The sequence below is a fragment of the Vulpes lagopus genome, chromosome 11, assembly GCF_018345385.1.
Source record: "Vulpes lagopus strain Blue_001 chromosome 11, ASM1834538v1, whole genome shotgun sequence".
NCBI lineage: Eukaryota > Metazoa > Chordata > Mammalia > Carnivora > Canidae > Vulpes > Vulpes lagopus.
Window position 1 is genome coordinate 1,695,892 of NC_054834.1, and position 15,214 is coordinate 1,711,105.

Genomic DNA, 15,214 nt, shown 5'->3' on the forward strand with positions numbered 1-15,214 from the left:
TCTGGGTCTCCAATCTTCCAGCCTCTGCACCCGGCAGCGTCTCCACTTAACAGAGAAGCCTGGTGTTACGTATTGAAGTTGTGTGTCAGTCTTCCCACCCCAAAAGAAGAAGACTCCTCTGACCACCTCCCTGGAGTTCTGGAAGTTTGAAACCATTGCTCTTGGGCAGTGGTAAGGAAAAACGAGTCATCGTAATGGTCCATATACCTCCTACATTCTCCCATTCAGCTTTTCTGCAGTTACGGAAGAGGTGTCAGCACCAAGATTGTTAGCCACCGTTCCAGAGCCCTGGAGATATCACTGCCCCAACGCACATTGACTTGGCTTCCACATATCATGGGCCCTTTCAATCAGTTCCTCTTTAGCTTTTTGTTTTTTCCTTGGGAAATTCTTATAATCCTGCCCCACCTTGAACGATGCATCTTGCACTGGCTGTACAGACGTACCCAGTGATGCTCTTCCTGAAAACACGCCAGTTGTGGCCTCCGCAGCTGAGCTGGAATACTCCACTGGGATGTCCCCAAAGCATCGCCTTGGTACCTGCTTGCGTGGTGTCAGTTCAATTACGCCCGAGAGGTCACGTCCTCTGCCGGGACTTGTGCGCTCTTCTTGCCGATGCCCTGAACTGTTGGTGGTGGTGGTTCAAACAGGCGAGCACACTTCAATCTTCCTGGCCATGTTTTCTAGGTCCTTCAACACTGTCCTGATCATTTGTACGCTCTCCCAAAAGTCTGGGCTCTTCTGTGCGGGGATGTCCTTCATCGCCTGGGAAGCCAGGTCACCAGCCCAGCCAGCAAGCATGTGACCCACCCCTCCCCACCTTCCACTTCTTTTAACCTCCTTTAGGGCTGGAATCTCCACTGGCCTTTTAGGTCTTCTAGAGCAGCTCTGATGGGTTATTTCGGGTCAGCTCCAGGCCTCACCATCTGGTTCTTGCATGTGGTTTGTGTCTCCTAACCCAATTTTAAGTGATGTCTGGAAGGTTAGGAGATACAGGTGTTTCAGTTTCAAGGGAGAAAAGAGTATTTTCTGCCAGTCATGGCTTTCCAGTGCTGGATTTCTGGGAGTGGGTCGGAGGGGTGGGTTCCCCACTGCCGGAGCCTCTGGCTAAAAGTAATTCTAATGCGGTCACAGTAGGTACAGCCATCCTGGAAAACCTTGTTTCATTAGGTAAATCTCACTTTGTGAAGGGTAAGCAACTCGGTGGTCGTGTGCATTATATTGTGTTTCAAAGATAAGAATTCCACAGAGGGAATCACGATCCCAGGAGGCGTTGGATTTCCTGTTCCAGCTCTTTGCAAGCTTGCCTTCCCCACCAGGTTGACTCAAACCAGGCCTCTGCCAGAATGTTCCCCAGCTCTTTAAAAAGGCAGTGAGCAGACCCAGAATGTATAGCTCTGAGCACAATATCTGGTGAGGTGACCTTAAAAACAGATTAATCTGAAGGTGGCATGGAGCCCACAGGCAGGGGGGTAAATTGGAACCACCTTGCAGGAAAAAAATGTGCAATGATATGTCGCGAGCCTCAAAAGTGTAGATGCCTTTGGACCCACTCGTGAAACTTCTGGAACGCTTCCTAAGGATGCGTGCAAAGGTTCGCGAGCTACTAGGATGTTCATCACAATGCTGTTTAATAGGGAAAAAGAGTGAAAACGATATAAATTCAAAAATAGAAAGAGAATTTAAATAGATTCTAGTGTCGCCATGCAACGGGGTAGCAGGCAGGCATCATAAATGAAGTTGTGGGAGTTTGGTCACTGGCTTGGAAAAGTGCCCATGAGAATGTCCGACAGGTACCATCTATTTTGATAAAATAGATCCCCACATGTTATCCATGATGTATAAATGTATGCACATGTACGCAGCCTCCCTGCTGGCCAGGCTGTAGCTACCACCACCCTTGGCGGTGACTACAGCCCAGAGACTCAGGCCGCTGCTTGTCTCCTCAGGGAAGGAAAGCCCTCCAGTGAGTGACACCCCAGATGATGGGGATGAACCCATGCCGGTCCCCGAAGACCTTTCCACCACATCTGGCGGACAGCAGGCCTCCAAGAATGAGAGAGGAGTGGGTGAGTCGGCCGTCTAGGCGTCCCGTTGGCGGGCTGTCGCACGCTCTGTTTCCGTACCACCCCCGTCCCTTCGTATCCTTCCAAAGTCGGTGGTTGGGTGGTGGGATCATGGTACCTGCTGTTTCCCCTCAACCACCACGTTAAGAAGGTGCAGGTAAAGATCAGCAGGGTGGGGCCTGGTGTGTGCAGGAGGACAGACACAGCTCCCCGTGCGTGACACCCACACGAGGAGACCGCGTGACAGAGTGGAAGAGCACCCCGACGCGGGGCGCGTCCCTAGTGCTGTCTCCTGTCCCCTGGGTGCTGCAGGAACATCCAATTTTATGGATTATAAGTAATGAAAATTATGCATTTCCTGTGTTACAGCAGTAGGATAGTTAGATTTAGAGCTTTGGTTTAGAAGAAGCCAAATCTGCCCGTTTTATGTTGTCCCTCTGTGTTTCTTAAATGCCAAAGTGAACTCCAAATACGAAATTTGAGGAATAGAAATTGTTGACTGTCGAGAATGCCTCTTCTCACTCAGTTTTTCCATAAAGAGGTAGGTATGTTAGGTTCCTCAGTCCTTCCCGGGGTGGACGGACCCTCACGGTTCATGTTGGCAAAACCTGGCCTACCCTCTTTATTGTAGAACTGAGGCCACAGAAGTTCAGGGAAATAACCAAAGTCACATACGAGTCAGTGTTAGGCTAAATTTCTAACTCAAAGTCTAGTTTTCACACCTTTGTACCATGTTGTCGTGAGATAATGAGTCAGTGATTCCTTAGAATACCTATTTTTCTCTTTCTTTTCTTAAAGTACAAAAAAAAAAAAACTGACATTGAGAGCCATTTATTTGTATGAAAGAATATTACAAACGGTGTCGAGGGTGACCTGAGGTGGGATGGGTCCCCCGTGCAGCAGCTGCGCGAGCCCCACAGCCAAGAGGGCGACATGTGTGAAGTTCTCAAGTCTATGAAAACCTTCACAGCTTTCTCTCCATAGGACATCGTGATGTAGGAACTAAGAAACACATTCTGTGTGTCTTCACGTGTCTCAGAACCCAATGAGACGTTGAGTTTAAGGGTTTTCTTTAAAAAAAATAACCCTACAGTTCATTGTACCAACAGATGAGGATAGTGGCTGAAGCCATTTGATGTAGGGGAACCAAGAAAACAAGGACATTCGTGACTTGTTTTCCCTGTCAGAGCACGGCAGCTGGATGTGGGACAGTGAGTGGGAAGACAGGCATTTCTGGATTTTCTGCTCCGTCTACACACACCATTTCAGGGGTTCTCAAAGTTGGGACACAGAAGAGCATGCTTCTGTGTCACTGATGCATTTATTTTTAAGATTGTCTTGCATTTGTTGCAAGGGATACGGGTGTATCGTCTACCGCACTACTACTACGACACTTCCTTTCAAGACACATTTACGTAAAGTAGAATGTCGAATTTTAATAAAAATATTAAGCCAGAGGGGGCGCACATGCATGATAAAGACTTGCAAAGGTGGTGCGTGAATCGCTAATGTCGGGGCGACCCTGCTTTGCGGTTCAGTCCTTAAGGCCACCAGTGAGGCGGGTACTGTTATCTGTACTTGGGCTATAGCAGGTGCACACGCGACCCACCCAGGACACAGTGAAGGGGTTGCTCAGAAGAAATCGCGTAAATATGTAGCCACCAATTGTTCAAATAGCCTGAGAGCCCGGACGTCAGCGTTAGGGCTCCAGGCTCATCGTGGGGGAAACCAGGGAGCGCTCCCTGAAATCCCCGGAGCTGCCCTGCAGCCCGTGAGCGCAGGTCATGATGGGTGTCCTTTAGAGAACTGAAAGTCACCCGATTCCTGGAGAGCAGAGGTCAGCACACAGTGCACTTGGTGGAGGTGGGTAAACACTCCGTACAGATGCCTTCACAGTGCTCTGGATGCAGTGCCCCGGGTCAGCTTCCGGTCGCTGGAAGTTTCTGCTGGTGCGAGGCCCCCAGGCCCCTGGCGGGTGCTCGCGACTGCCTCCCAGGCCTAGTTCTCCTGGCTCAGGCTTGGGCCCTGGGTGCTAGCACGTGGAGCCGGGGCTGACTCCCTGTGCGCTCCTGCCAGTGCTCCCTGGCTGCCGGCTGACACAATTTGAATTCCGCTCCTCTTTTTAGGATGCAGTTTGTGACAGGTGAATTTCAGAATAACATTTAAAAACACCTGAGAAACCTCTCCGCCTGGTTTGTAAAGCGCAGTTGTGGTGGCCATAGGGACAGGCGGGGAGAGCTGCTCAAGGTGGGGGCCAAGACAGCTTCAGCGAGCCAGCCCTCCCGGGGGGGGCACTGGGGCTACAGGGGCGCTGGGGCTCTGCCCCGAAGCTGACAATGCAGAAGCCCAGCAGACAGTCGAGCACGCGAGAGGGGAGGAGTTTGAGGAGCACATTGGGAGACGGAGAATCCCCGAAGACAGAGAATCCCCGAAGACCAAGTCCAAAGAGCCGCCAAGGAAGTGTCTTGTGCTTCAGGGCACCTGGTTGAGAAGTCGTCCTTGGGGGGTTGAGAGGGAAACTAGGTGGTGTTAGCCTAGTTGTTGTTGATGGAAGTGACTCTTCATACATAGGGTCACGGGGAGAACGGCGGGGGGTTGCCTCCCGGGAGGACAGGGAGGCACGTTGGAAGCCACGAGTCACCGGCTCCGCAGGAAGAAGCCAGAAGAGCAGAGGAGTGTTGGAGGACAGACAACAGGAAATGAGAAACAGCCTCTCCCAGCACCGAAGCAGCGAGGCCCCGAGGGCCCCGAGCACTGCGGGGCGCAGGTCCCCTAGAGGGGCAGGGGCGGTGGCTCCGGGGTGGGGGCCACGGAGCCGGGTAGACCCATCTCAGAAGGGTCACCTCCAAGCCCCGCTCCCGGTCGGTGCTTCCGGCCCGCTTTTGACCACGGAGCCTGTTTCCTCATTTTCGAGAGGCGACAGCAGCAGAGCTCATCTCACAGAAGGGCTTCTCGGGTCACGTGAAAGCCTAGAAACGTGCTTTGCTGAACACGGGGCGGCAAAGACCTACAGTGAAAGAGAACAGGAGAGAGCAGAGAAAGGAAGCAATTTGTGCAAAACAGGCCCTTTAAAGATGTATGAGATAAGGGGCGAGGGCACCTGCTGTGGCTTTGCTGGAGTGAAGGGAGAGAGAAACTGGGTAGTGCTGGGGACAGCTACTTATCAATAATAGTAAAAAAGGGATTGATCCAAGGGCTAGGCAAGCCACAGGGAGGGATTAGAAGAGAGCTCGGCGGCGCTGGCCACTGCCGGACCCAAGTGCAAGGACAAATGGCCAGATGCCAGGGTGGGAAATCTCTGGCAACGCTTGACGTGCCCCCTGGCATGTCTGCTTTAGGGGGAGAAGGGGATGCGTCCGTAACGCCAAGGCCCTTGCAGCAGGTGCGCTCCTTCAGGTGTAGACACGTCGGATCTCAGCCCTAGTCCCCAACACACCGGTCGGGGTGGTGGAAATGAGCCCACGTGACAGGCGGTGCTGTTCATGCTGACGGTGGGCCGTTCCCAGGGTGACCCCATGCTGAGGGGACGCTGGGGGACCAGAGGAAATATGGTCTCTTGGATTCAGAGAGAGAGAGAGAGAGAGATGGGGAGCAGACGTCAGAGCACCTGGCTACAGCCCATGGGTGGGCTCCCCCTGATCCTGGGCCTGAGTGAGAGGGAACAGACTGGAAGTGCAGCTTGACGCACTGAAGTCAGACTCAGAGGAGGACTTCCGCGTGGGGAGGGACTCAGTCTCCTTCATGGGATGGGAGCTTGTGCTTCTGAAGTGGTCGCTTTAACAACGAGAGAAATCTCACCTCTCTGAAGTGGTTGTGTGTGAAACTGCCGAACGCCGACCGTGTCCTCAGTGACCTCCTCGGGCAACCCCGGGTTTACCCCCCGCCCCCCACGGGTGGCCAGGCTAGACACGCGGAGGACAGCTCGGGGTTGCCTGCCACGGCCGCTGGCCAGGGGCTCGCGCGGCGTCTCCCGTGGGAACGAAGCGGGTGGGCGCCCCGAGCAGCGGCCGAGCCCGCGGGGAGAAGTGAGAAGCTCGGCGACTTCCTTCCTGTGTTCGCGGCCCCGCCCCGGGCCTTCCTTGTGCACCGCCCGCGGGTGCCAGTGTGTGTGCCCTGACCTGGGGCGAGGAGGGCCCCCGAGTGCCACGGAGGAGCCTTCCCCCCCACCCCCCGCAGGCGGGATGCGGAGGAGGCCCCTTCCCGGGGCTGGGAGACAGGTCACAGGGGAGGAGGCCTGGTGGCCGGAGCGGGAGCAAGGAGGGACACGAGCCAGGGAGCCGGGGGCCCGGCCAGGGAGACGCCAGCACGTGTGGCCCTCGGGCGAGGCACAGCAGCGCCGCTGGGGGCGGGGGGCACGGTCCCCCCGGTGCAGAGGCCGCTGGCGTGGCTCTGCGAGCGGGTCACCGACGGGATGGCCTGGCCTTGCTGCAGTCACCGGCCGCCGCACCGTCTGCTCCTCCGCCGCCCTGGGCTCGGGTGTGGGTGCGAGTGAGCATTTCTGAAGGCCCCGCTGCCTTCTGGAACAGGCTTCTCTTGCCTCTGCTCGCTTGCCTGACCTCGCCCGGAGCTGGGGGCTGGGGGGGGGGGGGTCACTGTGGTTTCATCCGGGGTTTGTTTCTGGGCTTAAGTCCCCTAGGCCGCGTGTCACCGCGTGGTGTCTGGAGCCAGGCCCTGTGGCCTTCTGGAAGCTGAGATGGTGTGACTTTGGGGCCTCTCTCAAATCTTTAGGGCACGGTTTGATTCACCCCAGCAGAAATAGAAAGAAAAAAAATCTAATTTTTTTTAAAAACCCAGAAAAATGATTAACTACGTGAAAACATGACTTTTCCTTCTTTCTTTTCCTTTCTTTCCTTTCTTTCTTTCTTTCTTTCTTTCTTTCTTTCTTTCTTCCTTCCTTCCTTCCTTCCTTCCTTCCTTCCTTCCTTCCTTCCTTTTTCTTTCTTTCTTTCTTTCTTTCTTTCTTTCTTTCTTTCTTTCTTTCTTCTTTCTCTTTCTTTCTTTCTTTTTCTTTCTTTCTTTCTTTCTTTCTTCTTTCTTTCTTCCTTCCTTCCTTCCTTCCTTCCTTCCTTCCTTCCTTCCTTCCTTCCTTCCTTTTTCTTTCTTTCTTTCTTTCTTTCTTTCTTTCTTTCTTTTCTTCTTTCTCTTTCTTTCTTTCTTTTTGATTTATTTGATGAAAGTAAAAATCCCTTCGCCAAGCCATGAGTTCGAGGACAGATTTGTCAGAGTAACATGCTGTTAATCGATTAGTCCGGTGCCAAATCTCCCCTTCGTGGTCGAGTTTACGCAGAGAGCCAAGGTGGCTCAGAGAGGCGGGCGCGTGGCTAGGACGCTTCTCGGCAGCCCCCGGGTGGGGGGGGGGTGCAGAGAGTTTTTCCCGATGGAAAGAGAAAGCAAGCTTCGGTCTAATTGGAGATTGGGCAGCCGGCTCCTGAGGACGGATGCTAAGCCCGCTTATCTAATCAGCAGTTAGAGGAAGTTGTTTTTATCTGTAAAATGCATCTCTTCTGAGCCGATAAACCCCATCTTAGCTGGGGAGAAATATTATCTAGCAGCATCTGAGCATTAGCTGCAGAGCTCAGGCTGCTCCGACGGGTGCGGCCTTGTGAAAGCAGTGGCAGAGCGCAAACGGCCGGACTTCAGCAGGCTGACGGGCTGGGCTTGGGTTTCTGCCCCTTTTCCTCCAAGGCGAAACGAACCGCCTCAGATCCTCGCCCAGCTCGCCCTGTCATTCCCTGCTCCTCCTCACAGCTGAGGTATCGTGCAAGGAGGTGCATGGAGCAAAGCCGTAAAATTCTGCATTACTCATCTTGCGGTTCGCCGTCCCTATCTTGGAACGAGAGGGGAGGTGTTGCCACCAGGACATTTCCAAACCAGCATGATTCCAGTTGGAAAGACTCATGTTCTTGAATCTCCCCAAATAGGAGACATGGCCTTAAAAAGAAAAAAAGTTGTTTGGCCTCAGACTTTTAGGTTTTGGAAGGAGGCTGTTACGTACCAGGTACATTGCTTCCCATTGGAAAGTAAGCGGGTTTTTTATTTTTCTATCACCTCCACGCTACACGTGGGAGACACGATCTCTGCAGGGCGCCGTGGCGGGTGGGCGCGCTGAAGGAAGAGCAAGCGACTGTGCGCCGTGTCGCTACCAGTTTTTAGTAGGTTTTGGTGTAGGCGGCCGGGACTGTACAGCACGGCTTCAAGGACACTCCTTGGAGAAAACTGAAACTGGTTTACGTGTGTGTGTGCGTGCGTGTGTGTGTGCATGTGCGTGTGCGTGTGCGTGTGCTGTGTGTATACGTCTGTAGTATGTGCCTGTGGTGTACCTGTGTGCATGCATAGGGTGTGTGCGTGGTATGTATCTGTGTGGTGTGTGTTTATACGAGTGTGTGTGCTGTGTGTGGCATCTCTGTGCACGTTATGTGTGGTGTGTTGGTGTGTGTTCATGCATGTGGGGTGTGTGAGTGGTGTGTGTGGTGTGTTGGTGTGTGCATAGTATATGTGACGCACGTGTATGTGTGTTATGTGTTTATGCATGTGCTGGCGTATATCGTATGTGCTGCATGTCTGTGGCGTGTGAATATATGGTGTGTGTGGTGTGTACGTGTTTGTGTGGGGGTATACCTGTGTGGTGTGTGTGTATTATGTGTTCAGGCACATAGTGTGTGTCTGCGTGCTGGATGTGTGTGTGTACGCTTGTGGTGTGTGTGCGTTGTAGTGTGTGTCCGTGTGGTACATGCCCGTGTGGCGTATGCATGTCTGGTACGTGTCCATGTGCCGAGTGTGTGTCTGGTACGCGTCTATGTGGCATGTGTGTGTCCTGGATGGTACATGTCTGTGTGGCATGTGCATGTCTGGTAAATGTCCGTGGCGTGTGTGCGTCCTGGGTGGTACGTGTCCGTGGCGTGTGCGTGTCTGGTACGTGTCCGTGTGGCGTGTGCATGTCTGGTACATGTCCATGTGGCGTGTACATGTCCTGGGTGGTATGTGTCCATGTGGCATGTGTGCATCCTGGGTGGTACGTGTCCGTGGCGTGTGCGCGTCCTGGGTGGTACGTGTCCGTGGCATGTGCATGTCTGGTACGTGTCCGTGGCGTGTGCGCGTCCTGGGTGGTAGTGGACAAGAGATCACAGTTGTTCCCTGGGAGGAGCGTGTGTAGGCCCAGGATGTCCCTGGGTCTGCTGCTCTCCCGCCTGCTGACCGTGGCAGGTGGCTTCCCCTCACTTGTGTCCCAGGAGCTGACAAGGGTCACCCGCCCGCTGCGCCCTGTGGGGGGACTGGGCAGGTGGGGGCTCCGTCGGGGCTGCTGCGGGGAGGTCGTTAGCGCCCCTGGTGGACTTGCAGCAAGACATTTTGCAGGACCTGGGAGACGTGTGCCCATGCACCTGCTGGCAGGTGACCTCGTGGAGAAGCTGACGCCCCTCTCCCTGCAAAATAAGGCTTCCGGAGAGAGCAGGGGGTGGTCGGCGTAGCAAGGGCCCCAGGGTCTCAGGACAGAGCAGGGGCCGAGGAAGAGGCCAGCCCGGCTGGACACGATGCCACCCCCGGGCCCGGGCCCCCGGCAGGCACACCCCGTCAGAGGGGCGTGCGGGGGGACTATGGGCCGGTGAGCTGTCCGTTCGCTTCTGTCCCACAAGGGCCGGCATGTCCTTGCCTGCTTGCACCTGCCGGTTAATGACCACAAAGTTCTGGAAAGTTCTCAAGGCCCGACCCAAAGCAGAGCCACCACAGAAGGCTTCTGCTGCTGAACCCACCTTGGGATTTCTGGAGATGCCATTTCTGTCGGCCTCACGTTGTCCCAACCTCAGCTCCCCCGACTCTTGGGAAGGGCCCCTCGGTAGCACTCCTACCCCGAGAGCCCTCGCTCGGGCCAGGCGGCCGCTGTCGTGCCAGACGTCCCGGGCATCGTGGCCAGGCGCCGCAGTAATGCCGAGCGCAGCTCCGGGACTGGGGTGTAGCAAAGGAGGAGGTGCTCCTCGTGGAGCCAGGCAGAGGGGAGGGGGGCTGGGGAGGACTCCCAGGGTGGACGTTTGAGCAGGTGGGAAGGGGGGCCATGCTGGGCTTCAGGACTGGGGGCTGGGTGGTGGGCAGGAGGGTGGGCAACAGGCCAGAGTCCCCGGGGAGTGAGGCCCGGTGCCCAGGGGGCCCGTGGGGAGTGGCCCTGCAGGATCTGGGTGCCGGAAACATCACTGGTCACAGGAGGCAGGGAGGCGGGACTTGTGCCGCGTGGGAGGGCTGTGGCGGGAGGAGCCGGGCCGTGGGGAGGCTTCCCTGCGTGGCCACCATATATGTCCACTTGCTCAATGTGGGAACGTGCATCGGGTGGCTCAGCCTCCACCTTGGGGACGGCAGTGATTTCCCTGAAGGGAATGGAGAGTTGGGGCCGACTTGATCTCTGTTGGCCATCGGTAGCCAAGGAGCCTTCTGGAAGGCAGGATGGGTGAGAGGCGGAGAGAGACGGTTCTAGCTCTAGGATCCGAGAGAGGGATGGTGGAGATCAAGGGCCTTGAGACATGAATGTGGATGATTGTCCAGGAGAGAAGGCAAGGAAGGAGGCAGGGAATGAGCTGTTGGGTTCCGGTGAAATTTCCAGAAAGAAATATGGCGGAGCGGCCACTACGAGGAGATGATAATGAGGGTGAGAGGGCGGGCGGTGCTGGAGAAGGGCCTTTGGGGGAGCAGCGGTGGGTCCCCCAAAGGAGCTCAGGGGGTTGGAGGTCCACGTCAGGAAGTCGGGGAGCCGCAGGGAGCGGGCGCAGGGTAGGAGGCAGCCCCGCCTGCAGGAGGGCAGCGCAAGGAGCAGGGGGAGACGGAGGATTCCAGGCTAGAGCCCAAGTGGAGGCCCGGGGAGGCCACGGGGAGCTGGGCTCGGCTCCGCCCACGCCACGGCCAGGCCCGCAGCGCACCCCCAGACGCCCGCGTGGCCGTCTCCCTCGCTGCCCTCGGGCTCCGTGCAGAAGTCCCCAGCGAGGCGGCCACCCTGAGCCCACCTCACGGCATCGCCGGTCCCTCCCCTGCCGCCGCCCCTCAGGGAGAAGGCGCCTTTCTGGGATTTGCTCAGTCTGCACCCCGAGCACCTGGGCCTGGCGTGCCCTGAGTAGGCCTGCAGGGCGTGTGCCGCGTGAGAGCAGGGAACGGGGGCGTCGCTCTCCCAGGGGGACCCCAGAGAAGAAGTGAAGGGAAGGAATCGAAGGCTGGGCCTGAATTTGAGGCTCAGCGTGTGGATCATTGTAGGTCACCGTTTCTCAGTGGGCACCGACGGTAATGGGGCGGCTTCCGTCCCTCCCCCGGGGGTATTAAGCCCTCGTGTCACGCCTCGCCCCATACAGCCCCACACATTTCCCGGGCTGAGAATCCCTTCCCTGGGTTGAAGCCGTAGAGCCCGAGCCCCCGGTCCCCACACCCTCAGCCTTGGGCTGATTCCATGGTCGGTGGTAACCTGGAACCTGGCCGTGGGTTTCTTTTCTAGAAGGAATTCTTGCAGGGCAGCCCGGGGGCTCAGCGGTTTAGGGCCGCCTTTGGCCCAGGGTGTGACCCCAGGGTCCCGGGATCAAGTCCCGCTTCGGGCTCCCGGCATGGAGCCTGCGTCTCCCTCTGCCTGTGTCTCTGCCTCTCTCTCTCCTCTCTGTGTATTCTCATGAATAAATAAATAAAATCTTTAAAAAAAAAAACTAGAAGGAATACTTGCAGAAAAAAACAGGCCACAGGTGGTTGAAGGGCTCAGATCCTTGCACGTCCACCATGTTCGTGTCTCCAAAGCTGCACGTTTCCTTTGAAAAGTTTTGTTTTGTTTTACAAAGAGACGTCAGGGTTCATCTTCATTTTGTTCTAACAACTGAAATTCAGGATCGCATCGGGCCTGACTTACTAGAGGAAATAAAAGCGGCTCTTAGCTACCAGCACTTTCTTTCCTGGGTTGTCGGTCCCCATTTCATTTTCTGCTTCGTTCCATCTGTGCTGAAAGCAGAGTGAGTGCGAGTGTAAAACAGCCAACCGACATTTCGTTAACTTTCCTTCTACATGGGGTTTCAGAAAGAAATGGAAAAAAAAAAAAAAGGGGTTTTGAGCTGTGGTTGCCAGTTGCCACCTGTCCTCCTATCTGGTTAGGACATTTTCTGATTTGGGAAGTGTAAATATAACCCAGAAAAGAAAAAAAAAAAAAAAAGCAAGCTTCCCCTCCTTTTATGCAAAAGTAGCGAGGCTGACGTGCAGGGCAGAGCCCAAATCATCGCCCTGCGAAGTTTCCAGAGACCCAGTTCCATTCGATGCAAAGGCTTTTGTCGCCGAGGCGGGCGGCCCCGGAAGCGCCTCGCCAGGCCCTGCACGGCCGGGGTGGGCGCCCGGCGGCTGCGCCCGCCAGATAAGCCCGGGGTTCTTCAAAGCCGTAGCAGGCGCTTCGCTCGCAGTCACCAGTCACCGCCGACCTGCTCAAACCCTGTGCCCGTTGGGATCCCGGGTGGGGGTGGTGTTGACCGCGGCCTACAGGGAGCTCAGGAAGGGAGCCCACGCCCACGGGGGCCGGAGCCAGCGGGCACACGCCCACGGGCACGGATTCGGGGAAGCTGCCGGGCTCGGGGTCAGCTGCAGGTGCCGCAGGCCCACCGGGGCGGGAGGGACTCAATACGCCACCCATGTTGGCAAATTGGCAAATGCTCCAAATGACAGCTTTTTTTTTTTTTTTTTTTTGAGAGCTGGGCTGAAATACAAGAGCCTCTCGTGCTGCTCCCAGCAGCCGGGGACGCTTTGGTGCAGAGCCGGGTGCGCGAGCGTGTGTTTGCGGAGCGGGTCGGGGAGGAGGGGACCCGTTGGCACGGTCGGGGCCGGAGGGAAACGCAGCGTGTCCCGCAGAGGCCTGATTCCAGGGGACTCCGCCGTTGAGGTCACAAGCTCGAAGCGCCAGGCCCGCGGACCGGCTGTGTTAATAAATAGAACACTCCTCCGCTTCCCCGGGGGGGGCTGCTGGTTTTGCGGGGGTGGGGGCAGCGCGACCAGAAAGGCTGTGCGCCACCGGTGAGCTGGTTTCGTTGCTCTGCCTGTTATCTGCACGCTCGTGTGCGTTACACGGATGAATAAGTAACGACGCTTGCTGCGGGAGAGCGGCGGCCTCGCGTGGTCCTTCAAAATGTGGGGTTGAGCTTGGCGTGCGCCTGAGTTTCTCGGGTTAAATACGACCGTGAGGCGCGTGTACAGATCTAGGGGACGACCCGCCATGTGTCCCCGTGTGCATGGCGGCCGCAGGAGGCTGGCCATGTGCAGGCGGCTGGGGACACGGTGACAAGTGACCCCAAGAGGTCAGGGGTCGCAGGGGCCTTTCCGTGCACCCGAGCCCTGCATTCAGCTGGACCTGCCTCTGAGCACCTGCCCCTCTGCCCTGCTTTCAGGAGCGAGCCAGGCGCGCGTGCCGGTGTGTCGGTGCCAGGCTGCCTCCCGGGAGCGCTTCCCCCGCAGGGGATGAGGCTGCAGGCCGGCGATTTCCACGGAATCGCCTGGGCAAGATTCCACGGGAGCCCTGAACACCCAGTGTCTTCCCCCTGGGGCGGGGGTGACCCTGGAAGGCGCTCGCTGGCATGACCCTGGAATGTTCCAGAGCTCACGGCGGCCACGCGCTCTCAGGTGCGGGGCTGTGACAGCAGAGGCCAAGCACCCCCGGGAGGCCCGTGGGCAGCCGCGGACGCTGTTCCATTAGCGCCCCGGGAACCCCAGGAATTCTCCGGCGCTCGCCGTCCCCACGCTGCGCAGCCGAAGGCGGCGGTGAGACGTAGGGGCCCTGCGGGGTCCCCAGAGCTCCCCGAGGGAGCCGGCCCCGCCGTCGGGGTGACCGCTAACCGTCACCCGGGGCGGCCACCGCGTGGCTCATCCCGGTGCTGCACGCAGTTTGAGCTGTCGCTGGTGCTGGTGACATTCGTGTTTGGTCGAGAAGGCTGTGGTTTTGAGTGAAGTGGTTTTATTCCTGAGAAGATAACAGAGTTATTTTGTCATTAGAGACGCTGCGTTTACTCACCGTTTGAAAACACTACGATTATTACTAATTGACGGTCTCGATACCGAACCTTATAGCTGACTTTGGAACTGCGAGTGTTAAAGATTCTGTTGGCGCTTTGCTTGTGTCCATCTGGGGCTGTTTTCACAATTTTTTACGATTTTTTGTTTTTGTTTTTGTTTTTTTTTTTTTTTACAATGCTCAGCATGGGGCTCAGACTCGTGGCCCTGAGATCAAGGGTTGGGGGCTCCACCGAGAGAACCAGCCAGGCGCCCCCCGCCAGCTGTTTTTTCTTAATGACGCAGCATCTCCTAAAAATGGAAGGTTCAGGCTCCTCTGTGGGTGCACGCGGCCCCCAGGCACCCCCTCCGGATGCTCCGCGTGGGTCCTTCCCGTCGGACCCCGGGCAGACAGGCAGCTTCAGTCCCGGTCTGGGGGCAGAGGTTTCACAGACGAGTCGTGAGCAGCATCCCTGGGACCTGCCAGTGCAATGCGGGAGTCACGTGTCCTAGGACAGCACTGCCCAGCGAAAATAGCATGAGGCCTGCGGCCATAATTCTCAATTTTCCAGCAGATACATTCAAAGAGAGACGTGGCACCGGCGAGATCAGTTTCCACCGGATTTAACGGGGTGTGCCCTACGGGCCTTTATTTGAGCCTCCGTCCAACAGAAGCATCATTAGTGAGTCCTGTTCTCCTCTTTTCTTGTGTCCTCGAAACCCAGTCGATGCGTCCAGCGCACCTCAATCCAGAGTGGCCACGTCTCCAGGGCTCAGAAGCCACCCTGGCCGGGGGCCACCTGCCAGATGGGGCAGACCTAGAGGGATGGAGGGGAACCGTGTCCCCCGTCCTAGAAAACCTTTTCAGGTCCATCCTCCCCGAAATGTAGCCCAAACCTGGTCACTCATCACCTCTCCAAACTAGTATTCAAATCAGTTTTCTCTTTAAAACATTTTCTCAATTGTCCTCACCCACGAAAGTGAAAATTTGCATTTTTTTTTTTTTTTTGGTTCTTCCATTTTTGGCCACATTTGAGAAAATCTAGGTCCAGTCCAATCTTCACATCAGTTCGATCTATTTTACACGGCTCTATTTTGGCGATCCGTCTTGTAGGCATTTGATCAAGTGCAAAATAATGAGAAGACGATTACTGGTAGCAAAAATTCACGGTAAA

At 56.2% G+C, this 15,214-nt stretch overlaps 1 protein-coding gene across 10 annotated transcripts in view; it reads left to right on the forward strand.

Moving 5' to 3' along the window:
• IKZF1 (IKAROS family zinc finger 1) overlaps nt 1-15,214 on the forward strand; it is a 92,613-nt gene that overhangs the window by 19,765 nt on the left and 57,634 nt on the right. For all 10 annotated transcript variants that reach the window (XM_041723191.1, XM_041723190.1, XM_041723189.1 and 7 more), the window contains exon 3: nt 1,950-2,069. In XM_041723191.1, the coding sequence (XP_041579125.1) occupies nt 1,950-2,069 (120 nt within the window). The remainder of the gene's footprint in view (nt 1-1,949; nt 2,070-15,214) is intronic.